Source organism: Saccoglossus kowalevskii, chromosome 5 (assembly GCF_978046115.1).
Source record: "Saccoglossus kowalevskii chromosome 5, keSacKowa6.1, whole genome shotgun sequence".
Lineage (NCBI taxonomy): Eukaryota > Metazoa > Hemichordata > Enteropneusta > Harrimaniidae > Saccoglossus > Saccoglossus kowalevskii.
Window position 1 is genome coordinate 34,944,294 of NC_140645.1, and position 27,254 is coordinate 34,971,547.

General features: G+C 35.5%; 2 protein-coding genes and 1 long non-coding RNA gene across 3 annotated transcripts; all 3 read right to left on the reverse strand.

Moving 5' to 3' along the window:
- Positions 1-804: 804 nt before the first annotated feature.
- On the reverse strand, positions 805-2,580 carry LOC146746095 (uncharacterized). Its single transcript, XM_085498963.1, has one exon. The coding sequence runs from the start codon at positions 2,578-2,580 to the stop codon at positions 805-807; it is 1,776 nt and encodes a 591-aa protein (XP_085355089.1).
- Positions 2,581-11,194: 8,614 nt separating this feature from the next.
- LOC102807350 (sterile alpha motif domain-containing protein 9-like) lies at positions 11,195-19,770 on the reverse strand. The gene is made up of 5 exons (XM_006825542.3): positions 19,754-19,770; positions 19,471-19,630; positions 19,012-19,114; positions 11,601-17,599; positions 11,195-11,385 (listed from the first exon to the last, which is right to left on the reverse strand). The coding sequence occupies exons 1-5, from the start codon at positions 19,768-19,770 to the stop codon at positions 11,278-11,280; spliced, it is 6,387 nt and encodes a 2,128-aa protein (XP_006825605.3). The 3' UTR covers positions 11,195-11,277.
- Positions 19,771-19,776: 6 nt separating this feature from the next.
- On the reverse strand, positions 19,777-21,598 carry LOC144343773 (uncharacterized). The gene is made up of 2 exons (XR_013419050.1): positions 21,515-21,598; positions 19,777-20,028 (listed from the first exon to the last, which is right to left on the reverse strand). It is a non-coding gene; the product is annotated as an uncharacterized LOC144343773 (long non-coding RNA).
- Between the last annotated feature and the right edge of the window lie 5,656 nt (positions 21,599-27,254).

Below are 27,254 nucleotides of genomic sequence, written 5' to 3' on the forward strand. Positions count from 1 at the left end.
CATTCAAAAGTAGGAAATTACAAGACATCCAATCGCTAACGTCTTGAATACATGTCTGAAGTATCACCCGGGCGCGAATTTGATCATCTTCAGAAACCGATAAATAAATCTGTGTGTCATCGGCGTAAAAATGATATTTTACGCCCATCGGCGTAAAAATGATATTTTACGCCGTGACGTCGCAATAACTCGCCCAATGGACGCATGTACATTGAGAACAATAATGGCCCTAAGACGGAGCCCTGTGGAACACCGGTTTCTAATATAGACGTCATATCAGAAAATACATTTCCAATTTTCACTTTTTGAATGCGGTTACTCAAATACGACTCAAACCATTTGATGATGAGACCATTTAAACCAAAATTTGATCTCAACCTATCGATGAGAATCCTGTGATTCACAGTATCAAAAGCGGCTGAAAGATCCAAAAGTACGAGAGCAACTGAATTCTTAGAATTATCAATACTGCATAGTACATCGTTAGCGACCCGCAAAAGAGCCGTTTCAGTGCTATGTGCGGTCCGATACGCTGATTGAAACTCTTCATACAACGAATAATTCTCTAAATGTTGTTTCACTCTGGATGCAACGACACGTTCAAGGACTTTAGATATAAAAGACAAATTAGAAATCGGTCGATAATTTTTCAGCATGTTTGAATCCAACGATGCTTTCTTGAGCAGAGGTTTAATCAGCGCACATTTCATTTTCTCAGGAACACTTCCAGTGCGAAGTGATTCATTTATGATATCTGTTATAGGTGAAAGCAGGATAGAAAGGATCTTTTCATCTTTTAATATATTAGTGGGTAAACAGTCCAAATCGCACGAAACCGACGACGATTTTTTTTATAATTTTAATTATTTCATCCTCCGTGGCTGGTTCAAAACATTTCAATTCATCACCAGAGAACTTGTGCAGTTCGTTAAAACGGTTTAGATTTAGTCCTTGGTTGATTTTCTTAATCTTATCCACGAAAAACATGCTAAAACGATTCGCTAATTTTATTTTGTTATCGTGAATCGGCAACGCATTCAAATTATTTGTCGAGCCTAGAAGACCATTTACGATGGAAAACAGTTTTCTTTGGTCACCATTACAATCCGCGATCTTGTCAGCGAAATAACTCCTACGTGATACATCAATAAGATCATTAACTTTATTTCGTTTAGATTTGTAGATTTGGCGATGGACAGTTAAACCAGTTCGCCGCCACGTCCGTTCAGCTTTACGGCGTTCAGTGCGGGCGTGGTAAATATCAACATTTATCCACGGCTCGGCCACACGAACGTGAACAGTCTTCTCAGTCATGGGGGCATGTTTGTCAAGCGTTTCCGATACAGCAGTGTTGAAAATACGTAACTTAGCTGTAGAATCTACCTGGTCAACTGTTCTAGTACACCCAGATTCGAGTAGATCAGATGCGAAATTATCCCTATCAAAGTTCTTGAAGCAGCGATAAGTAATTTTGGTACGATTTGATGTATTATCATGATGATTTGACAAACTAAAGAAAATGGGATAGTGATCAGAGATTGCTGCGGCCTGATTCACTTCCAATGATAACACAATATTCTCACGGGTAATAATTAAATCCAAAATGTTACCAGAACGATGGGTAGGTTTGTCTACTAGCTGCACTAAATCATGCATTTTTAAAAGTTCCAGAAATCTGCAGGTGTCACGATTGTCTGGCTTATTAAAATGAATGTTAAAATCTCCAAGGTAGACGATTGGTGTAGTATCCAAAACGTAAATGTCTAGAAGATCCGAGAAATCCGATAAAAATCCATTAAATGTCAGTTTATTAGAAAAACTGGGAGGTGGGCGGTACATGAGAATGTACCTAATACGTCCATGTTTTGAATCAACAGTGATCTCTAACCACTCAAACGATGAAAATGTTTGCGAGCACGATGTATTTACTTTTGCGGTAGTTTTATGAACGATGGCGATACCACCTCCAGCACCTGTAAGACGAGGAAACTGTCTACACTTAAAGCCACTTGGAGTCAACTCAACGACGACAGGTCCGTCACTGACATCACCTTTCAGCCATGTTTCCGTGAGAAATAAATAATCCAAATCATGATATAAGATCATCTCATTTAATGCACACGATTTATTCCTAACTGAACGAGAATTTAATAATCCACATTTTAACTCTGACATAAACTTCGATCGGGATGTGTGCTGTAGGTCAATAGAGGTCAAATTGGTAGAGTCCACTCCGAAATTTCCAGATTTGCGACGATAACGATAATGTTCAGCAGAAAAAACGTTGTAAATAACAGGAATAATATTAGCATCATATGGCTCATGTACAGTGGTATTAAACCCAGATAGTTGAACTAATGCAGATAATCTAGGAACAACAATAACTTGGTTGTCCGAAATCGGACGTATAGTCAAGTGAACAGTAATTGGGTGCCTAATATGCGATCCCGCTCGTCGACAACGTTGTCTCCAGATGGAATTATCTTTAGTGGTTTGTATAACATGGTGTGTTAGATTTGCGAAATGTTGCTTGCGTAGTTTTAGTAACTGTAGTGTGTTATAAACGATTCGTGACGACATGTCCAGAGTTGCAATTTATCAAGCAGTGTCAGAAACAATTATCTGCAACAGGTGGTACGCGGAAAAACTTGCTTCTATTCATATGGTAATGAGTAATGGACAATGTGGCGATTTCAGCATGGGCGTCATGTGAAAAACGTTTTGGACAGAATTCACGGCAACACAAATATATAGACGAACATCAACAAACCAAGAAGTTGCACTAATACTTAACATAAACGAGGAATCCAATGAAGATAATCACACAAAACCATAAAATCCGTAAAACGTAGTAAAACTGGACTGTACTTATCCAAGTTGGCAGCAGCAAAACAGCGCCCTTGCTGAAGACCTAAACCAAGTCACCAACATTAATATCTCCATACGTTATTTCTCGAACAACGTCACCAACGTAGAAATACACGCCTTCTCAGGTGCCTCGTAAAAGGCTTACGGTGGTGCGATTTATCTAGTATCAGACGATCAACTGCGCTTGTTTTCGCAAAATCCAAAGTCGCACTAATTAACCGTCAAATATTAGATGTCATCGCCACACGACTAAGCCAATTTGTAACGAAATCACTGTAGAATAAATACACAATCACTAACCACCTTGATCAGAGTCAAAAATTACCTTACATTGGGTGTATGGAAGGGGAAAGCAAGATGTATTTGCAAAAAAACTGAGCCAAGGAAATTAATTCGTTCAAACAAGGATACAAATATATTCCTACTACGCAAAACCCTGTGGACATACCTACTCAGGGTATATCTCCTAAAGAATTAATTGGACGAATCACAACTATGGTGGCACGGACCGAAATAAATAACCAACGGCGATACTTGGCCAAAATGGGAACTATTTGATATGGAATCTTTGGAGCACACTGTAAATCATGGGCGAACGCAAGTGACATCTCTACCTCTCGAACCAATGTACGGATCGCATGACCAATCATCAACTCAAATAAAAAAAAAAAAACGAATGCTAGTTTTCACCCGATTGAGACAGAATACCCGCCTAACATCACTAGCATTATCGATATAAACTTGCACTGTGACTCCCAACACCTACTACGTGTTACTTCCTTTGTACTGAGATTCGTCAAAAACATTAAATGTTTCAAAACAGCAGCAAACCACCACCATCTCTGAATAAAATTTATATATTTTTATATATATAATTAATGTGCTTGATGTAACAAAGGCAAATTATGATGTGATAATTTTGATGTAATAATCATTGTTAATACCCATCTTATGTGACTTAATTGTATTTCCATACCTACGACTGGTATAATGGTCTAAGAAAGTTGTCATACTAGCTTTTTTATGCAAGAAAACATATAATTAAATACCAAAATTGTCAAAATCGGACGATTATATAAGATTGAATGCATTTGCCCTTCACGAAAAGTGCGTTGACCCTTTCACATTTTCGGTCATTGTGACGTAACGCAAGGTCAATAATAGGTCAAACTATATATTTTGAACTCCACTCGTCAACAGTACAATGATATGCATCCTAATAGGATTGGACTATTTTAGAATTTTGACCCACAAATGTTTGTTTTTTTGACAAAAAATGGACAAAAAATGGCATCGCCCCTGACGTGAAACCTTACTATATAAGAACGTGATTTAGCATAGATGCCTGCTTGTAACAAAAAAATGCAGAAAAAAAAATTCTTGAACACTTTTCTATCTTCTGCTGGCTGTCTGATAGGAAAATATTTATTCCACCGCAGGTCCCTGAGATACTGCTATATAAAGGTGTGGATGGTAAATTGATGCACATCGAATATGGCGAAAAACCACCATGTTAATCAGATATCCAACGGACAGATTTACAAATTATGAAAGTTGTTATTGGTCAACATGGTTTGCGTGTATAATTTATTATATTTTTTCTGTTTTCTTATTTCTGGCATGTTTTTCCATCCACTACCATGGTTGTGGGTGATTTTGTCGTTTATTTGATGAGATATGGGGAGTTTTCCATATTTGGAATTTTTGCAGAATTCTCATTTGGGCTCTTATCGCTAAATGTAAGGGGCTTTAGGAACAACTTAAAAAGGATAACAATGCTAGGTTGACTGTAACTAGATAATATTGTTGAAACATATTGTATTAAAGAATCGGAGGTACGGATATCAAAACAATGGAACGGCAAAATGTATTATTCCTATGGTTCATCACACAGTAAAGGAGAATGTATTATGATTAGAAATAATTTTGATTTCAAGTTGAATAATATACTGTCAGATGAAGAAGGCAGAACAAAACAAGTAGCTTTGCTTGTAGTGCCCAACAACGAACATTATAATTAGGTTGAACAAACTGTCATCAGTCTGAGATAAACTCAAATAATACCAAACCACATATAAGGATACCGTGAAGTCCATTCTATTCTCGTTTATTTTGAAAAGCTTACCAAGCGTTACCTAACTTTCAATTTTCTTGAGATGTGTTATTACTTTGGAATTGATTGCGAATTACTCCATTATTAACGGACGCTCAATACAACTAATATACGCACAGTTTATCAATTACAATGATATTTACATGTCGACTGGACTGCTTGCTATGACCAATCTAAGTACATTATGAATACCACGGGACCCTTCCCTATAATAGAACGGGAGTGATTTTATTCGAGATTGTCATCGTCGGTCCGTCGTCTTGGCTAGTCGTTGTTGTCCAACGACATGCACCTCCAGGTGTAGTCGTGAGGCTGTCACGTAGCAACTACCGTATGTCTACTGTATCTACCGATTGAAACCTTCACAATAAATGGCGTTGATCTACAACTATATTGTGTGCCCTGAATGTTTTCACAATAAATGACGTTGATCTACAACTATATTGTGTGCCCTGAATGTTTTCTTCTACGAGAGCGCAAACAAGAAAACGCTTACAACTTTGTGACACAACTCTAAAATAACTCAAGCTTTTGTAATATCCATGCGTGTAGCTGTTGTTGTATCATGACTGGATGCAATTACCGTGCTCTGTTGTTATACCGTGACCCACAGGTTGTGACATCATGAGTTATGTCTATTGGGGGTTGTTTACAAAACTCTCTCAAATAAAACGCGCGAATTTTTCGTGGATTTTCTGACTAGGCCACTGCATCACGTGGTTTGTATTTTCCTACGCGTTCATTTATTTACACGCAGAGCGATGCACAAATATGAATTGATATTATTTGAATTGGAAATATTGGTTTGTTTGCGCCGAATTCGTCGCGTTACTTCTAATAAGGTGGTGTCACTATCACGAATTGCCTAACAAATACGCGCATATTTTTTGTAGATAAACACCTTGTTTTCAAATATTAACCACTGAACACTGTCGGACTAAAATCACGTGATGCATATGTATCGCCGCGTGCATAGATGTATACTCAGTGATGCACAGATATACACTTAGCACTAGTTTTAGACATACAGTATTTCAGAATACCTGTTCCGTATCACTTAACGATTCGGACCGTGCTCTATCCCTCTGTCACACCTGCCTAGGATAATATTTCACTGTTGAACAAATAAAATTGCTAGGACGGGAGGGATTAGATCACATTCATTAAACATTGTCTATGACGGTGACCTGAATGAGGGGGTACCAACGATAACATACCTCGAGCTATTGTGAAATATAGTGCGCGTGTCTATTGCTCTATGACTGCTTCGATGTGATTACCGTGCTCTGTTGTTATACCGTGGTCGTGTGACATCATGATTTTTATCTATCAGCGGTTGTTTACAAAACTCAAATTTGATAATCGTAACCGATAAAGTGGAAACCGATTTTGACCATTTTTTTTGTGGAATTTCTGACAAGGTCATTGTGCCACGAGATGAGTATTTTTCACAGCGTCCATTTATTCTTCGGTATGTGAGCAAACTTAAGATGAACAACTATAAACAGTAGCAGAATATTTCGTTTAATTGTTACTAAACTGACGCAAGCTGAAAACGTTGAAACATTGGATCACGTGACATTGAATTTCCCGTCTTTTACAACAACATTAATTACGGTAATGTGACCGACCGAAATGCGACAAGTACTACTTTTGAATGTGACCAGTTAGCAGTGGTACTCGTAATCAAATGCATCATGTGATACGTTTTATTTCCTGCTGCGTTCACAGAGATGAAAAAAATATGAACTGAAACACAAGTTACTTTTACAAAAACATTGCAACTAACCTCTATAAAACGTATATGACTGCCTCTATTCAATTGTAGATGCAAGAATGAACGTTTGAAGGAAGTAGAACCAAAGATAAAAATAAAACGTGTAGTTGTTGCTGTGTGACTGGTTGGATGTCATTACTGTACTCTGTGGTAATATCGTGACCCCTATGTTGTGACGTCACGACTTATGTCTATCGGGGATTATTTACAAAACTCTCAAGTAACGCGCGCAAATTTGAAATTCTTAACCTTCTAATAATGTGTGCTCCCTATTACGAATTGATTTTAGTAAACAGCATTTTTTTCATTGAAAAACTAACTACTTAGTTCTTGAGATAAAAACGTTCTTGAAAGTCTTAAATATGATTGAATCAGTATATATGTAGATAACTGCTTGTTGTCTGAACAAAATATTGCGCATTACAGAATATGAAAATAAAACATTGTATATACTAGTATCTCCGTCTAAAATGACCTATATTTTCTTGGACTACACAACGTGGTTTGTGATTTGGCGGGAAAACCGACATTGTGACCAGCTTGAAATCCATGTTGGCCAGGGAATCATGCATGACTGCACGTTCTACGTCAATTGATCTATGTACAGAGAAACAGAAATGTTTTTCAACATTAGTTGTAAACACACGATTTTGATTGTTTCAGTGTGAAATAAAAAAAAATATATATCACGATTTTCAGTAATATTGCGAAAAACTGTAAGTAAAAATCGTGATAAATGAAATGCGAGTGAGAAATGTAATAACTTGGCCTCTATATGTGACTAAATGCTTTATTATTAATATACAGTGGTCTTGCTATCACGAATGGCCAAAACAAAAATACACGCATATTCCTTGTAGATAAACATTTGTTTAAACATTAACCGCTGAATACTGTCGGACTGGACTTATGCAAATGCAGAAATTGATTTGACCAGCTGTTCCTGACAAAGCTGCAGTGTCTATTTATCGCCGCGTACATAGATGTATATTTAGTGATGTACAGATATGCACTTAGCACGAGTTTTAAACATACTATATTTCAGAACACCTGTTCCGTGTCACATAACGATTCGGACCGTGCTCCATCCCTCTGGCACACCAGCTTTGGATAATAATTCCCTGTCAAACACATGCAATTGCTAGGACGGGAGGGATTCGATTACATTCATTAAACATTCTCTATGACGCTGATACTAACCTGAATGAGAGGGTACCAAAGATAAAATACCTCGAGCTTTTTTGAAATCCAGTGCGCGTATCTATTGCTATATGACTGGTTCGATGTGATTACTGTGCTATGTTGTTATACCGTGGTCGTGACATCATGATTTATATATATGAGGGGCTGTTTACAAAACTCAAATTGAAAACCTTAACCGATGAAGTGGAAACTGATTTGACCATTTTTTGTGTGGAATTTCTGACAAGGAAATTGCATCATGGAGTGAGTATTTTTCACTGCGTCAATTGATTTATCGGTATGCGAGCACACTGTAGTAGAACGTCTATAAACAGTAACAGAATATCTCGTTGAATTGTTACTAAACTGACACGAGCTGGAAACATTGAACCATTAGATCACGTGATATGTAATTTCCCGCCTTTAACAACAGCATTAATTACGGTAATGTCACCGTCCTAAATGTGACAAGTACGAACATCTACATTTGAATGTAACCAACTAGCGTGATACTCGCAATAAAAATAAGTTAATACTGCCAAGGAAGTTCCATATCTACGTCTAGTTATTTTTATTAGTTTTAAAGTTAACGATTAGCAAATAATGCATCCTACGTCATATTTAATCTCGGTTCATATGTCTAGGTTTACTCGAATTTTAATATGTGTTGGTCAATTTTTCCTGAAATTTCAATGCCGTCCTGCCACTAAACTACTGCATTATATATGTGATACGTTTTCTCTCCCGCTGCGTTCACACCGTGACAGAGATAAACACCTAGGAACTGAAACTCGTGTTATGAACACAATATATTTAAAGATGTACAAAACACTACTTTTACAAAAAACGTTGATACTAACCTCAATGGAACAAGTATGGCTGCCTCTATTCAATTGTAGGTGAAACGATGAAGTAGAACCAAAAATAAAAATAAAACGCGTAGCTGTTGCTGTATGACTGGTTGGATGTGATTATTGTGCTCTGTTGTAATACCGTGACCCCGAGGTTGTGACATCGCGATTTATGTTATCGGGGGTTATTTACAAAACTCAAAAGTAGCGCGCGCAAATTTTAAATTCCTAACCATTCTAATAATGTGTGCTCCCTATCCCGAATTAATTTTTTTAGTAAACAGCATTTCTTTCGTAGGAAAACTAACCACTTAATTGTTGAGATAAAAACGTTCTTGAAAGTATATATTGATTAAAACAATGTATATGTAAAGCACGGCTTGTTATCTGAACAAACAATACACAATATAAAAATAAAACATGTATGTCCGTTCAAAATGAGTTATAATCCTAGACTACACAACATGGTTTGTCATTTGACGGGAAATCCGACATTGTGACCAGCTTGAAATCCAGGTAGATTGGCCTGGGAATCCTGCAAGGCTGCACGTGCTACGTCAATTGATGTATGAACAGAGAGACAGACATGTATTCGAACACCAGTTATAAACACACGATAGTCATGTATGTACTTAACTCAGTGTACCTGTTCCGTGTCACTCAACGAATCGACTCTAAAGCATAATTTCGTGTTGAACCAATACAATTGCCAGGAAAGGAATTCGAGTTGATTCACTTGCATAATACCTGTCATTAATCTGAATTTTGCACAGATTCCTCATAAATTGTACAAAATCTACTTGTAAAACTTGTGTGATAATTATAGGAACAAGTGAGGGGTTTTCTACAGATACTTATGCAACTTTAATGTTCAGAATGTAAACATGATATCGCACAGTATTGTATTGCGAAAGAAAAATTACACAACTCGCCCGTAGACGTACAGTCTACATATTAACCCATCTACATCGAAATATGCTCAATATGTTACAATTGCTGGCAATAATAATGGGCGTTTCCTTACATTAGGTGGTCAGCTGCTCACTCAAATATCGCCATAAATACTGCTATAGCAAAATGACCAAACAGGTGAACGAAACTCAAAGCAATAACTGTAAGACCTTCAATTTATACATAAAAATGCCAATTAAAATTCAATTGAATTAAATTAAATTGTCGAAGTTTAGTGTACGCATGCGCATTCCGTGTTAGCTGTCTTAACGCGTTCACCTCGTTTTTTCTAAACAGGATCGATGGAGATATTTGAGTCCCACTCTGACAATATACTATATACCAAATTCAATCCTCGTAGGCGGTCTGAAATTATTCAAATTTTGAACCTGTTTGTAGCTTTTATTGTCTATTCCTTCTGAAAAATGCTGCCCGTTACACTAATAAAAACACGATATATTATATAATGGAATACGTGTTCCGTAAACAGTTAGCTTATTGGGTTCGTGTACTGTCTCGGGGCAACGCCGGTGAGCGTAATCAGTTCAAATTAGTTCAATGGGCAAGTGAATCAATTCCATTAACACTTTTAAAGACTCCACGCTCTGACTATTTACGTAGATCAGGGTAACATCTTTGGAATTTGAGAAATAAACGGATGTATATTATCAGCTAAATTGAATTACAAAGCAAACAAATAAGACTATTACTGTCATCGTGCTTGTAATTGTCGAGTGTCACATATTGTGCCATGTATGTTTCAATTGATATGTGCACAAATGTAAATACCTTCATTCTAAGTGTAAGTTTAGTAAGATCTACAAGACAAAATAATAACCGATGAAAACGCATCTCGACAGGTACAATCACAGAATTATTCTGCACACTAAAGCAAAAATGTAATCAAAAAAGTTTAGAAAGAGATATTCATTGGAGGCACGAAGTACAAATGGGAAATAATGTACTTACTCTATTAAAAGCTCATCTCTTATTCTCTAAAGCACATATAGTGTGTTAGGTATACCTCTTGATAAATGCCATTAATATAGCAGTGATTGCATATCATTATCTGCAGTAGTGCCTAATACATTATAGCTATGCATATTAATTTTATATAATAGATTGATTATATTACATTAGATATGTTAGTCATATCTCTTGTCAAATGCCTCAATTATAAGCACTATTTGCGTGTTGATATTATTACAGTTCATGAGATAGTACTCGTATGCATATTAATGTGGTCACATGAACCCATTTATACGAGATGGGTAATTAATTATAATGGACTTCAACCCTCAAGTAATCAGATCTGTAGATTATTCAACTGTATCTATGTACATGTACAATAAAAGTTGCTTAGTTGATGGTACTCAAGATATCTGTAACACCTATAAATTGCTTAATTTATGCAAAATGATCAATTTACTTCACAATTGGGAAAAGGGTAAGTATTTTTTAAAATAAGGATGCTGTACAAAGAACGATTCTGAAAATCATACTTCGAAAATTTACTTAATTAAATACTCAACTAATTAATAGTCATCAAAATAGTCCGGATTTTGTTCCATATGATTCTTGTATTCAAATTCCAATTTATGAAGTTCATCTGTGACCGATTCTTCTTTTTCAAGCTTCTCGATCTGGAAAAACAAGTTTTAATTTGATTCAGCAAACATAAATTTGTTTTGGTTTTTGTGCATCCAAAGTGATGATGGATTGCGTTATGCAGATAAAAAAAGACAAATATATTTACTAATTCACTTATTCGTTCAAACTATGAACAGTAGCAATAACATTTGCCATCCGTCCAAATACCATATTGAACATTAAACATTTAGCTGGAATGTACTAGTACCTGTGCTTTCTCAAGTTGTTTTCCAGCATTTCGTTTTCGCTTAACCTCCTGGATAGATTTTAGTTCTCTTGTCAACTTAGAATGACGCTGTCTGTACAAGTTATAATCATATTTCCTGGCATCAGACTGCTCCGTTCCGGTTCCTTCATCAGGAGATGCATCGGATGACTCGTGATGTGCGATTTCATAATTTTCAGTATCATAGCTTATAATATGATAAGCTACAGGTCCAGCCCAGCTGAATCCCAAGTAAAATGTCACTGGTTCTCTGCTTGACACGTTTTCCCAAGGAATGCATGGATGTATTTCAATTGTCGCCTTATTTTCATTTAGAACATTGTTTGCACGAATAATATATGATGACCACATCATTCCTTTTAAGCGTTGTAAACGTGTTGTCACTTTCTTCGATTCCCAGAATTTGTCTCCTTTCATTTCAAGATTACTAGTTCCACTAGCAAGAAGGTCACTGATGTGAACAAATGAACGCAGTCCTTTTTCGCGCCCGAGAAAGAAAAATGTTGTTGGTCTGATTCTGTGCTGTGTTATCGGTATTCTTGCTTTATGCATTGGTTCTCTGCGTTGTTTCTCTTTTGCTGAATATTGATCCTTAAGATCACGTAGACTGAGTTGAAATGTTTGTTCATCATACGGAACGCCCATATCAGCCCGGGGCCACAGAATCATTGATAGAAAAAAGTATGGATAAAGTTGACCTTTCTTGTTCATCTGTAGATATTGCTGTGAATATTCCAAAATGGTGTTCAAGGATGAAACGCCAGTTTGGGTAGCATCAACGGAACTCAAAGCAAGATTGAGTGATATGAGACAGAGTAGATCAAATGTTGTTTTGGGTTCATTCATTAGCAGTAGTTTTCTGCATTCTCTAAGCGTGGCTATTATTTCTCCTTTGATGTCAGGTTTTTTTTTAATCTTCTGTATCAAATAAAACACATTTCTAAAGTTACTGCACCCAAGAGTTGACACGCGTCTTCGTCTCCATTCGTTAACACTTTCCACATCCTGCATAGTAGAAGGTGGTTCAGGTCTTCTCTCACCAAAATAAAAGCTATATTTACTATTGTAATCATACAAGTTACCTTTTAGTTTCTGGATGGAAGCATAGTCATAAAAGTGTTCTTCTTTGTAATATGTACAATAGTCAGTTATCCATTGTATGGCGAGATCAACATTATAGGAAAGACCTTTAAGTTTGCTGTGAAAGTCCGTCCATGGATCACGAATAGTGACTGGTGTGAAGTCAGTTTCAACGAGATATCTATGAAGTGCTTCTATCCCTGTTTGTGACTTATGAAAACCTTCAACACACAGAAGTATTTCAAGTAGTCGAAAGCATGTTTCAATTTCTTTTTTATAGCCAGCAATATTGTAATGAAATCTCTCCTTGGTACTTGCTACTTGACTTCGGTGAAATATATCCATGGCACTGAATGCTAGTTTCAAAGCACGTTTCATTTCTTCAGCTTTCATTTTCTTTTGACTTACTTTCACATGAAGGTAATCACTACTCATTTGTTCTTTGTATACTTCACCAAGTGTATCAAGTAAAAATGAATTTCCTGGTTTTATGCTTAGGGCCTTTTCAGCAAACTGTTTAGCATCTTCAAATTCCTTCCTATAAAGGTACATGCGAGCAACCTGTTGAATTACCATCGTGTCTTCCTTGAATAAATCCATGGCTACAAGTAGTACTTGAGTTGCTTTCTCTGGGCCATCAACTTCAAGAACATCCATTATAAGTGGTGAGAATTTAGTTTCATAATCATCTCCATATTCAAACTTTTTTCGCCGTTTCAACATTTCTGTGGTCATGTGCCGCAGATCTTCTTTGGCATGTGAATTTGTTTGAAACAGCTTAGACCTCAGAAATTCTAAAGTTGCATCACCCAGACCTTGATTATCCCTGGTTTGTAATTGCTTCAAAATTTCATTAGCCACAAGAGGATGGACAATCTTGTATGCTTTTACGCTTCCAATTGAAATCTTTTGCATTTCAAGAAGTAAAAGTTTCATTGGAGGGCTCAACAGAAACTCAGAATGCTGGTTTTCTTTCTTTTTCAATCTGTAGAACCCAATACCCATCAATGAGTCACAGCATGCAACAGCACTTGAAGAGTCAATCACATATGTGTTTAATAAAGCCACATATTTCAACAGTTGGGCTTCATAGCCTTCAGGGATTTCAGCAAGGATTCCTTTTACCATTTTTTCAACATAATTCTTGTTGAAATTTTCTTTGAGTATCATGAATGAGATGAGATGTTTTGATTCAATTTCATCTAAACTAGTGTAATTTGTTTCTAATTGCTCAAGTTTGTTTACAAACCAAGTGCGCTCATTTTCAGTTAGTTCATGTTTCAATGTTACACTGTCCAGCTGCATTTGTCTTTTTACAGTCGGATCATTGTAAATATAACGCTTACAATGAATCATAACACACACAGGTCTTCTAATATTAATGATCCCCTTTTTTGTACAGACATCATCTATCTGTATCAATAATTCCCTGAAGACTGCTTCATCTAATTCTTCGACAACAACCACAATAGGTGTACATAACTTAAATCCAATCTCTTTGTATGTCCACAACCTAATCAACTGGTTAGCTGTGTTAGCAGTTACTCTACAGACAACAGCACATCTGTATTGTTTTCTTAACTCCCATAGTACGTTGCGAGCCATTGTTGTTCCACCCGCGCCTGGTTGATGAAAAAGTGATATTGTAACAATTCTTTCTACTTCAGTAGAAATATCCGGAGATAGAGCATCTTGAACATATTTTCGAAGATCATAATGCCTATCACGTATTAATACATGGTTGTAATGGTTATCTGTTGCCCAGAAATTCCACCAATCTACCTGGTGTCCTTGATAAAATTTAAGCTCTTTTTCTCTTTGGAACTCTTTGAATTCTTCTCGAGACATGGTATTAGTTTGGTTCTCACATTGATTACTGCTCAAGACTTCAATATCATTCAGAAGTTCCCTGTCACGTTTTTTGAGAACCACCTGAGCTCCTGTTGAACATGGAATGCTACTGGAGTCGTTGTCGGTAATGCCTTTCATTCGAAGTATAGTTGCATTGACATGGCTCCATGGCATACCTATTACACTTCTTTCTTGTAGAAGTTCCATAGAACAAAACCGTTCTGTTATTTCACGGGCCCAGCCATGACATATTGAATCGTCGTCAGCAATACACATCAGCCTTTCAGAAGTGAAATAGGTTGAAAACTCACCAAATGTTTCAACCATGATTTCATATTGTTGAGAAAGTATAAGAAAGACAACAATTGCACGGCCTTTCGGTATTACATCTTCATTCGCGAAAAATCGAATTGCTTCTTTCACTCCCTTGCTTCTGCCAACATTCCATTCTAATTTATTGGTGAAAGGTCGTTCGTCTATCGCTGTTCGTCCATTACAAAATACCCAACAAGTTTTCTCAGGAAATCCAATTTCATCTCGCCTTGCACACACATCAGTGATGTTGAGATACATGTCAGGGTCTTGAATATTAGAAACTCTGTTCTGGGAATGAAATGCGCATATCCCCTTTAACTGTGATTCTGGATCAAAGTCAAATACAGCTATCCAGTTGATTTCATTAACAAATCTAAGTTCTGATTCCATATCAACATAAGAGTGTGGCTTGTTCAAAACCAGAATAGGATAAAATGATGAGTCAAGTGTTGTTCCTCCAGTACATAAAAGCCATTGCAGCTTTCGTGCTAACCTATCTCGTCGCATTGAGATATTCTGTACATTGATTAAGGTAGATTGCTCCGCTTCTTTTCTTTGTTTAACCAATACATGCAAGTGTGTTTCTAAGAATGTATGAAGTTCCTGTCCTTCTACACATGATGAGGTTGAACCGATGCGTCTAAACAAAGTTTCTTTTGTTTTTGAAATGTTTTGAAGCCTTTGTTTTTCAGGGTTTGCTGGAAGTCGAACAAAGAATGCTTTGTTTTTGCATATTGTACTGTGTGGTACAATGTCCACTTCTATGACATACTTGGAACGTGTTATTCCAGGAGCAGATACTGGTACATAACGTGGAGGTCTGATGCACTTTCTGGCACATTCTATATTTTCATTTTTTTGGAAACATTTGCCAATGAACTGGTCCAAACCTTCCTCATATTCTGGTTTATCCAAAACTTCAATACCGTATATTTGGCCGTGTTGAGCATATCCATGTTTGCTATCTGCTATTCCAAAATGAATTGTCCCGTTTGTTCTATCATTCAAACAAGCAGCTGCAAAACGTATCGTTTCTGTCACGAATTTCCAAATTCTTTCTTTAGGATTACTTCTAGCATAACTGGTAAACTGTTTGTATTCGTGAACTGGTTGTAATATATCAATTACTCCAGTCTCAATGATGTCCAATATCCACCCTTTTGTATACGAACAATTTTCCACCTCTCTGTCAAACAGTCTAGGTTTTTGCATCAAGCTAGCTTTGACTTGGTGTGATTGGGTGCTATTTATATCTTGCGTGTCTAGACCTTCTTTTGCCACGCGTGTTTCGGTTTCCTGTGTTTGAGATTTCATAGTAAAAAGGTCTTCCTTCACCATGTTCCCAGGACTAGATCTATCGGGTAAGTGTTTCAGAGACGATTGTAGAGATCCAACACATATTTTATCAGACATTCTCTGTTCCTCTATTTTAGCAGCTCTAGTGCGTCTTTGGGGGAATGTGATAGTCATATTTTTTGTACAATCAAATGAAGTTGCATAACGTTTGTTTTCATCGAAGTTAAAAAATACTACATCATCATTCTTTATATCTAAATATGTTCCATACCTCAAGGTGGTAGGGGTCAACATTTTTGAATCAACGAGTAATACCAGTTGTGTGTGCATTGTTATTGATTTTAGATTCTTTCGCAACATGGGGCAAGCAGCCAATCCTTTATCTCGCAGTAGAAACTGTTGTTTATCCGACGCACGTGCCACGCCTTCCCCTTTAGTTTCAATATTTACATCGAATATAACTTGTTTGTTGGCTGGTAACAAACGTATAAATTGTTTTACATTAAGTTGAATTTGTTTCCATAATAAATCTGTTTCCTGTGACGTCAATTCTTTTTGACCCTTTTTGAGCGTGAGAAAACAGAACTGCCTTTCAAGCAAGTTAGCAGCTTTGCCGAACACTCCAGAAATCAGTTGCAGTGTACATGGGTAATACTCTGAAACATCTGCTTTCTTGTATAAGTCGAGTTCCAATTGACGATTTAGTAGCTCAATACACTGAAGGACATCAGGATCATGGTGTTTCTCAGCATACGTAAATTGTTTTTCTTTTGTTTTTACGTCATTGAAAGTTTGCGGTTGAGCCTTGTTTATTGCTGACTTTGTATCTTTGTCGCTAGATGTATGTGGAAATTTTCTCGGGCCTTGTGACATCGCACTCGTTGAATAACCCATTTGTGATTCAGAAGTCAGTTGTTTTCTGCCATCTACCAATGTGTCGGCTATTGCATAGATACGATACAACAGTTTTCTCATGGGGCCCTTTCGCATACTAAAAATTCGTTGGATTTTTTCTGGTGTTAGAAATCTCAAAGCATCTCCGTCATATTCTTCATCTTTGAAAACCTGAATGTACTTATCATCTAAATTAATTGATTTGGCCCATAACTCAACGTGGTTGGGTGTCCATTCTTCAAGATTAGCAGGCAAGTCTTGGAATGTAATTGGTGGTACTTTTATCTGCAAGTTGTCCCTATATCCCAACAGTTTTGTTAATGGACCGTCTTTGATTTTAAAATCTTCTAGTAGATCCTTCTCCTTGTATGTTATAAGAGTTTCTCCGTCAACTTCTTCTTCATAAAACATGTTTGCGTATTTGCTTTGCATTCTTACTGTATTGATAAGCCAATGTCGTACATCTTCTTTTCTCCATCTGTGTATATTATCATTTGAAGCATCATCATCGCCTTTACTCTCATCAGTTTTTTTCTTGATTGCATCTAATGATAACAATATGGTGAAAAGCAATATCTGTTATCAATTCATCACTACACTACTAAGTCTCATTACACCTAATCTAAAAGAGTATATACAGTGATTTATGTATCAAATAAGAAAAGAATTTGAATCTACCAGAAACTGTTCATATACACATACAGTAGAAAATCATTAAATGATGTGACATGAATTTTATAGTTACATTTCATTTATACATATTTTGTTTATAGTCATGCATGTGTACATTACATGTACCGCAATAACGCATAAGTACAATGAGTCATTTCCAGAAGAAATACTAAACTAGAAATCATGTATGCAGAAGTATCACTTTAGCGACTACCTGTTTTAATGTATAGATAAATAATAAGAAATTTGATTGACTGCAATGCATTATAATAACATAGGGAAATAATTCACGAAAAAGGTAATGTTTCATACGGAGAATGATGAACGTATTTGAGCGTGCAGCTAGGTGATTTTTCCATACATAGTATTAATCTAATTAATTATCATACTGATTCAATTATCTTTAACTGTCAATACACAACATTTAATCATTTGGAATGCCAACCAAAACCAGCAATAACAACAAACAAATTAAAATCGCCAATAAATCAATCCAAAGACAAACAGCCTTAGAGACAGCATAGTTCTAACAATATTACAATCATACTTCATACGAAAAAATAAATAAATAAATTACACGGTCTGAGAACATTTGGATAAATGATTTTTCATTTCTAATTAATCAAATATTTTAATTTTAACTTAGTGTCAGTGGCTAATTTGAATTATTCGATAAACTAGCATTGGCCTCTACATGCCAACAAGATCATTCAATGTCTTAACATTCACTATGCTATTAGGGTTGACAGTCATTGTATGTTTGTAAACGTTTAAATTGTTTGTAAAATACAATATGTGTAATTGAACAGTTGTGATAGAACGAGCAGACCAAATTTGGAATGACTGGCTATTTTCATTTAAAAATATAAAAAAAATATGTGTCATTTTTAATAAATTTACATGATGGCAAAACTATGTGATTTAATTGTTATTTTACATGCGAAAACCAAGTAGTGCGTTCCTTTCCGTAATGTAGATAGTCAAGTGCACCTTTTTTCCATGGAGCAGCTTGCTTAATTTTTAAAAGAAAAAGTGAGTTTAACAAACGGCGGCTGATGAATATTACAATTTAAAAGGTAGAATAAAAGTTTAAATCTTGATTAAACAAACAAATTATTAGTTCAGATTACGTCATATGTTGAGTTCTCTTTCATTGCAATAAACAGAATAATCACACTGCACTACTTCATCGGGAGGCGGGCTATTTTCTCATATATTACACATACCGACATTCGAGTATGGTTTTCTCATATTATTTATATATGATGTTTCAACAGATACATACCTTCACTGTCAGCTCCCCCCTTCAAGCCGCTCTCTTCGATTGTCACGTATATATTCGTATCAGCGTCAATACCGTGATCGTCCAACGAAAGTACTTCGCATAGCTGTTTGGAAAACAGTATGGAAAACTTATGTTGGAGAATGCTATAAGCTATATGGTGATTTACTTTGATGTATTTGATTAATTATTGAAACTGTTATCTTAATACTCGTGTAATTTATGTCAAATTAATGTGCCATGATTTTTGCACAGTTGGCCCATGTATGAAACAATGAATTTATACGCGTTGAAGTCATGAATAGAACACGATACGGTTCGATGATATTATTGACATAAAGAATTTGTACATTTTATCCATCAACTATTGAGCAATGCAGAATTCCTTGGCGACACATATTACAACATGACGTGAATAGAACATTAGGTATTTCACTACATGAGAAATGTTGAAATGATTACCTGGAAGTTTGTTCCCGTTGCTAATCGTATTTTTGATGCTGGCAGGTTAAATGTCATGGATATAAACTTAATAATGCTAGAAACTTGGTCAGTCTTCATTCCTACGAAACGTATGGGTCCACTGAAGTCGGAATAGAGAAACACTTGTATTTTATCTGGCCTGAAAAAAAATATAAAATGAATTTCCAACTGAAATGCTCTTCTCAAAACACTCCCCCCCCCCTCACACACACACATACACGTGCGCAAAAACGCAGGCAAGTAATCGTTAATAGTTCATTACCTTTTAGATGTATTCATTTCAACTTTTGATTTTTTGATGATAATTTTTTTCCTAATGTTTCCACGTTGTGTATCATGGATTTGTGCGTTGTTTGCCGGGTATCGTCGTCGTCTTCGTACAGATTGCTTTATTTTATTGACTATTGTTATATGTTGATTTGATAAGATACACCTACGGCGTTCTGCTAGCTGCTGTTGGCACCACAATGAACGCTCCATTGGATCATGGGGTGGGTATGTTAATACGTTGTGGACTGCCATTTTTACGTTCAAAATCTTAAAATAAAAGTAAACAAGTCATTGTTAATGATATAGTCGCCTTTGGAATAGGGGAAAATGTTATTTGTTCCAAAGCGAAAATAATATGCACCAAAAGCATAGTTAATATTTTAGGGCGAATAATTGGCTGGTCTAGTATGAATAGAAAATAGATGTATTAAATGAAATCATAATATATGGTCAGAAATTAAACAGGATATGCCATTCATGATTTTTTTGTATCCAAACTGAATTTCATTTGTCCAGGCTCGTGTACAGAGACACGAAACACGAAATGAATCATCATGGACATGTATCATGTACACTGTTTGTATCAAATGTGAAAACCGACAAATGTTGTCCAAGATATCATATTTAAAAACAAAAACAAGATGGATGCCAGTCTGCCCTGCCATCTTTGATCTGAATATGAAACAAATTGACATGTATTCCCATATGTATGATGTATGTGCCAAATATGAATAAAAATGGTCCATAAGCCATGGAGATATACTAATATGGTCAAAAAGCAACATGACCGCCAGTCGGCTGTGTTTGATATGATTATTAAACAAACTGACATGGACATGTATCCTAATATGTATGATGTATGTGCGAAACATAATTGGAAATGGTCCATAAGCCTTGGAGATATATTAGTATGGTCAAGATGGCCTTGTTTGATCTGATAATTAAACAAACTGACAAGGACATGTATTCCAATATGTATGACGTATGTGCCAAATATGAATGAAAATGGCCCCTAAGCTTGAAGATATAGTAGTATGATCAAAAAGCAAGAAAAAGCCATCTTTGGTCTGATTGTAAAACAAATTGTCATGACATGTAATCCAACATGTACAATGTATGTATCAAATTTGAACAATAACCGACAAAGCATGCATAAGATATCATATTTCAAAAAACAAAATGGCTGCCAGTCGGCCATCTTTGATCCGATGACAAAACGAATCGTCATAAACATGTAGCTTAACATGTATAATGTATGTGAAAAATTTGAACAAAAACTGACAAAGCAGACACACACACATATATGAGATTACGGGGGTCACTATATTAATAGATGGCGTGGCTAAATTGAACTTTGAACTACATTCTGTTTATATGCAACATAGTATATTCGGTAAATGGTTAACCACAAAACTCACGACAACCAACTGCATCTAAATGTGCAATGTCGCAGTCTGCGTATATTTTCGAATATGTACACACCTCGGCGGATTAACACCCGGATATGTAGTGTCACTAAAACATACATCTATTACTCTTGGTCCACAATATATCATAAATGTGAAGATGTTTTTGTAAGACGACTCAGCAGTTAAATAAACATAAACCCGGATGTTCAAACACCACTGTGCTGTGTTCGGTCATTTTGATAGTAACCGCTGTAGTATACATGTCAATTCATGTAATAGAATACATAGTACGTATATACTCATTAGTTAATCAGAAATATGACATCATGTAGCGATTAACTTACATGAGCGCTGATATCGGATTACAGTTGAAACATGGAGGTAGTGCTTTGTGCGCGCATGCTCATAAGGGTACACAGGACGTCACTAACATGTGACATACTCGTGTTGTGAAATAAACACACATTACACATGGCAATTATTAACAGTGTCCCCATATTGATATCAACATGCTTGATTTCATGATATACTAACATTGAACTTTACAGTCTAGATTTTGGTGGACTTCTGAAATCGAGTGTCAGTGATTTTATGGATAATCCGATATAATCTAATACTCTGTAAAGATATCGTGACGAAGTGATCATTTGTACTGTTTTGGATACGTAGGTAGACGGATAGTTAGGCTACTGTCAAGACAAACACACGTTATTCCGCATGCAGTAGATTCATGGAATTATTTCAACAAGTTTACGTTGCAATCGTGACACAACCGCCACAAGGCTTAACTGTATACTAAAGGACATCTGCACTCGCTGTTGTGTACAGTAAGCAAGCCATGATTCCGGTCAGCGGGAAAGACAAAAGACTGAAACACACGACCAAATCGGGAAATTTAAAATGCGCCCTCATTCATTGGGAACCACACAACTTCAATATTTGAATGTAATACGTAGATGTGATAACAGGCCCATTATAGAGATTAATGGTTTGCAAAAATTATGAACAATATTATAAAAAAGGGATGTAATTGCATAAAAACTCTAACAAATTATGTGTTCAACATCGAAAATATTTATATGAAACTTTGAAAGCATAGATAATGTCATTCAGTCGCCAAAAACCATCTGAATTTCACTGAATTAACACTGTCTATAAGTGAAATTGTTAAACTGATTTCTAAAAAGAATTACTGCACAGGTTTACCAATTCAAATTTTAGTAACATTTTGTTGTATTTATTTAAACTAGAACTTCAGTTTATTTGTTGTTGGGGTTATGAAAAACCCAATTTTTAAACTGGCCACATTATTTTTGTTTCAAATATATTAAACGTTTCTGTTCAGCTTAGAGCATCTTGAATGGAAAGTACTACTGTTTCCATAGCATCGGGAATTCTTCTTACTTCTTCTTACACTGATAGTTATTGTAAAATACTTTATTTTAGCTGGAATACTTTTTGGCCAAAAAGGTGTTTTGGCTGTATAGATTTTCACTGATTTTTGATCAGTGGATTGTATTTTCACTTATTCAATGCCTGAGCGAAATAGTGATAATAATTTTTCAAAAAACAGATTTTACACCTCTAATTTCGTGAACAAAACATACTATTTGATTTAATGATACGAGATACTTAGCAGACCAATTGTTGACTGTAAGACTTATACAAGCTGTTTAGTAGTTATAAAATTACAGCTTGTACGCTGTATATATTTCGACTTTTATATTTCGTTACTTTCTAACAGTGACAATCCAGGAATCACTGTGCGTTCAAATTGCGCCCTCTATTGTCACAAATACGATTTATGTTGTCTTTATCCTAGATTCATACATACTGCTATGCAACTTATACAAGGAGAATGAAGGAATGCAATTGCTTAAAATAGCAAGTTGGAATCATCTGAGCTCTCCCTCTCAAAATAACAAAAACAAAAACAAAAACTATTTTAAAAACAGCATGCGATGAACTGTGTGGCATAGCCTTCGAGTGAATGGGAACGGGCGTACTGTAAATAGTAATATTTTTTTTAGAAAATTCAAGATACATCATCGTGTTGAATATTTTGAACAATCGGTATTCTACCGTAATGATAAAGTGTCGAATGTGGGTTCGCGTATCCTTCTTATCGACTTAAGAAATGTTCCAAAATGCATCACAAATTTGACTAATGTGAACTCTCGCGAGGAAAAACAAGTATTTTAAAGACAGCACGTACTTAAATACGTGGCATGACGTCGACATAATGAAAGCGAGCTACGTATGGGTAGTAATTATTTTATAAAGAAAGAGGTCACACGAAAACGAATTTTGAACTAAAACACGGTTATTCAGATACACATAACGCCGAGTAGCTTATCGAAGACATCACTGGAAAACACATATTTTGAACAAACAATTGCTCTACGACATAATTGCAATCGGCGAAACAAAAGTGGAGCTAATCAGAATTATTTGCAAAAACAACGTGAATACACAAAAATGTGTTTGTCATAAAAGATAAAAGACCTCATTCTTGAAGAATGAATCAAATACTAAACTCTCAATAATATAGCCTATTTGAAAATATATTTCATTTGTCTTATAAAAAGTGTGACCGAGTTCGTTTTGGTTCGAGCTCCTCTAAAATTGTAATTATAATAATACAAATATAAAATAATATATATATTAATTATAATTACAATACATGATCAGGAGTTGTTGCTAGGAAACCACAGTTTATTTATTTATCTCACTAATAAGCTGTAAATCGTAATAACAATAGATGATTTTCCGTACAATTGCGAGATCTCGCGAGATGCATGAAAGACGCGCGTCGAACGTCTGCCGCAAAAATCGAACGATTTGATTTTGAACTCGAATTTCTTTATTTCGTAGCTCACATCGACCGGCCGATCTTCGACAGAGGAATATTGCTTCCGAATACCCTTATTTAATCGAAATTGCCTATCATCAAATGTGGACAGCACATTATTAAGCATGGAAATGTCCCCCAAAATACTTTCGCGTTTGTCGAATCCCACGCGATGTTTGACGCCACTACGACGCTATGACCTTTGTTTGTCCTGTTTTTACGTTCGATTTCACGCATAACGCGTGATTCTCGCAGTGAACGGAAAATGGTCTATTTTCTAGCTGCCATAAATCCTTCTTTGTAATACCATATTGAGTCAACGTCTGAGTCAACGAAATTGTCCTGTCGTTATAATATATTCACACAGTTTTACCTTGTGACCTCACTACTATTATGTAGAAAGCTTCTCTCGTTGCGTCAGTGCTGGCAGTATGTGAATTGTATAATTTTGATTACATGTATGAACGATTCTATATGCAAACTCTTTTCTGTGGCTGACTGTGACATAGTACATGTTCATATGGCAAGCCACGGAGGTCTCATGTTCATGATAATATAATGCAGCAGATGCATTACTTTTTCATGTTCAAACACTATTATATTATGTGGTACACTACTACGACCAAGCGCCAAGATAATATATACATTCCCTGTGATGTCATGTTTGAACACCATTATATTATTATGTACCTCATTTTCTTATGATAAAACATTATTATATTTTGTATTTTATTATGTTACAACACTATTATAATGTATACATCCGTGGTGTTATTATTATCAAACACTATAGCAAAACGAACATTCGTTATGCTTAAACATCATGTAGATTCCTTCCGTTATGGCGATTACACACAAATATTACATACATTCGCCAAATATTATTACAAAGTATTATATTGTGTATATTCAAATTGTATTATTATCTAATTCTATAATAATATTACAGTTTATATTTTTATTGGTTTCAAATTATAATATATTATGTACATTCGTCATTTTACTATTATAAAACAATGCATGTCACGACCATTCAATATTTTCTGAATATATATTACGTATATCAAAAACGATAATATTAGGTATATCGTTACATTATCATTATATAACACTATTATATTTTGCACAAACTCCATTATCCGTGGTTCGTCCGTCAGTACATTCATTGCCATTACTAGTATACGCGGTACACATTCTAATATCATGAGGGTAATGTTATGTTCACGTGTGCGTTGAGTATAATATTACGAACAAACGTTAGTTTATTATAAACAACGACCTTTTTCGCCTAGAGGGAGCTTTTCTTTTCCATTGAGCTGCCATTTATTCGAGTGTTTGCGCTGGTTTGCATAATGGTTGTCAACGATGATGAATTAATCAGCCTTGGAATAACTGGAATCGCAGATCGCATTCATGAGCTGTCGCAGGCAAGTAATAATTTGCCTAAATACAGAAAGTGTTGCACGTGATGAAAAAATGAGAGACATATTTCATTCCGCCCGCAGACAGGATCGTCGACCCAGGTTGCGCCAAATACAAAACATTCATACTGGACACTTCGTGTTTATGTCGGATCGCAATGCATCAATAATACCAAATACCGCCCAGAAAAAAAAGATTCCCCACAAGCCTGAACAGGGATTTAGGAAAATTATGTGGACAGCAGTGTCCAAGAGATGGAGAGGAATTTGAAATACCGGAAGGAGAGTGTGTAGGAGTCCCCCAGTTACGTGAATATGGGGGCGAGTGAAATACTGCATTGTTCTGGGGCGGTATACGAATTTTCCAGGTAATCCATTGTCCATGGTGTCTTGCAGACTTAAATGCCAACAAAGGATATCAGAGTAAAATATACGTTTGACCAATTCAAAAGAATCCTGTTGGGGCGTACTTTTTTTAATTGTATACATAAAAAACATGACTACTGCAGTGTTTTACAGCTTTTCTCAATCCGGCTAGTATATTTTTTCTTATATATATTTTATTGCACTAATATATATAACTATTCATATGATATTATTATGTAGAGGACATTGAGATTAATGCGGTAAATTAATTGAGGAATGTGTTGCGAATATATAACTGCACTAATATTTGGGAACTTTTCATATCCTGTTAGGAACATTGAGATTAACGCCGTAAATGTAGTATTAATTGAGAAACACATTATGCAGCACATTGTACATTAGTATTTTTCTTGTTAAACTACATTTGCTGCCGTTCTATTATTTGTTAGGAAATTTCACGCAATTCATGTTATATCATTATGTTATATATATTATTTTAGGACAGTGAGATTTATACAGTACACATATTATTTAATTATGAATATTCATTGATATTTTTATGTATTTATTATTTTGCCAGCATGTAAGCGAAAATATTGCATCGTTAGTGAAATCTATCTCTCTATCCTTTTTTAATTAACTTCATTTTAATTTGTTTTATTTTGCTATATGTAGATGAAAGAAATTCCGTATCAGACGCCCCAGAATTCACAACTTGTTCACAAACATAGTGTGTATGTCAAATGAGGTGCTTGGACTTACAATTGTGTGGAGGTAAATTATAATTGATTGAAATAAACAGTGTTAGGGTTTACTGCAGTTCGAATTCATGTTTTGTATGTGTATAGTCTACCCTCGAAATAAACTCGTGATGATACATGCACGACATGATATCTAAATAGTTTTAAAATAATACAATGATAATAGTAGTATGTTTAAGTGTTTAATATTGAAGAGAAATGAAAAGACAGATAGGCGATGACCTCGATATGCATTCTGCATACACATCCCCATGCGTATCTAATTTGACAGCCATTCTTGCATACATCCACCTATAATTTATTCATGTATGTATCAGGCATCTACTGCATCTATCTATATATGCACCATGCATGTATATCCATCATCTATCTAGGTATTAATCCACCCACGGTTCGACAATTCCTGTCACGTTGTCCATGCATCTAGCTATATATTTGCTGTTATATGTTTGTGTGATATGTTTGATTGTATTTCTCCATTCATATTATATTTATCATAAAATTAAACAACACAAAGTTTAGATTTATTAGTATTAGTTATGCAAAACAACAACTCCATATAATATCACTGATTCTTTCACAATACATATAGTTCACATGTCGGGCAACTTACGTCTCAGTTTGTGTCCAAGTTTTACAGACTTTAACATTAGTGTATGTATATCGAAATCTACTAACATTATAG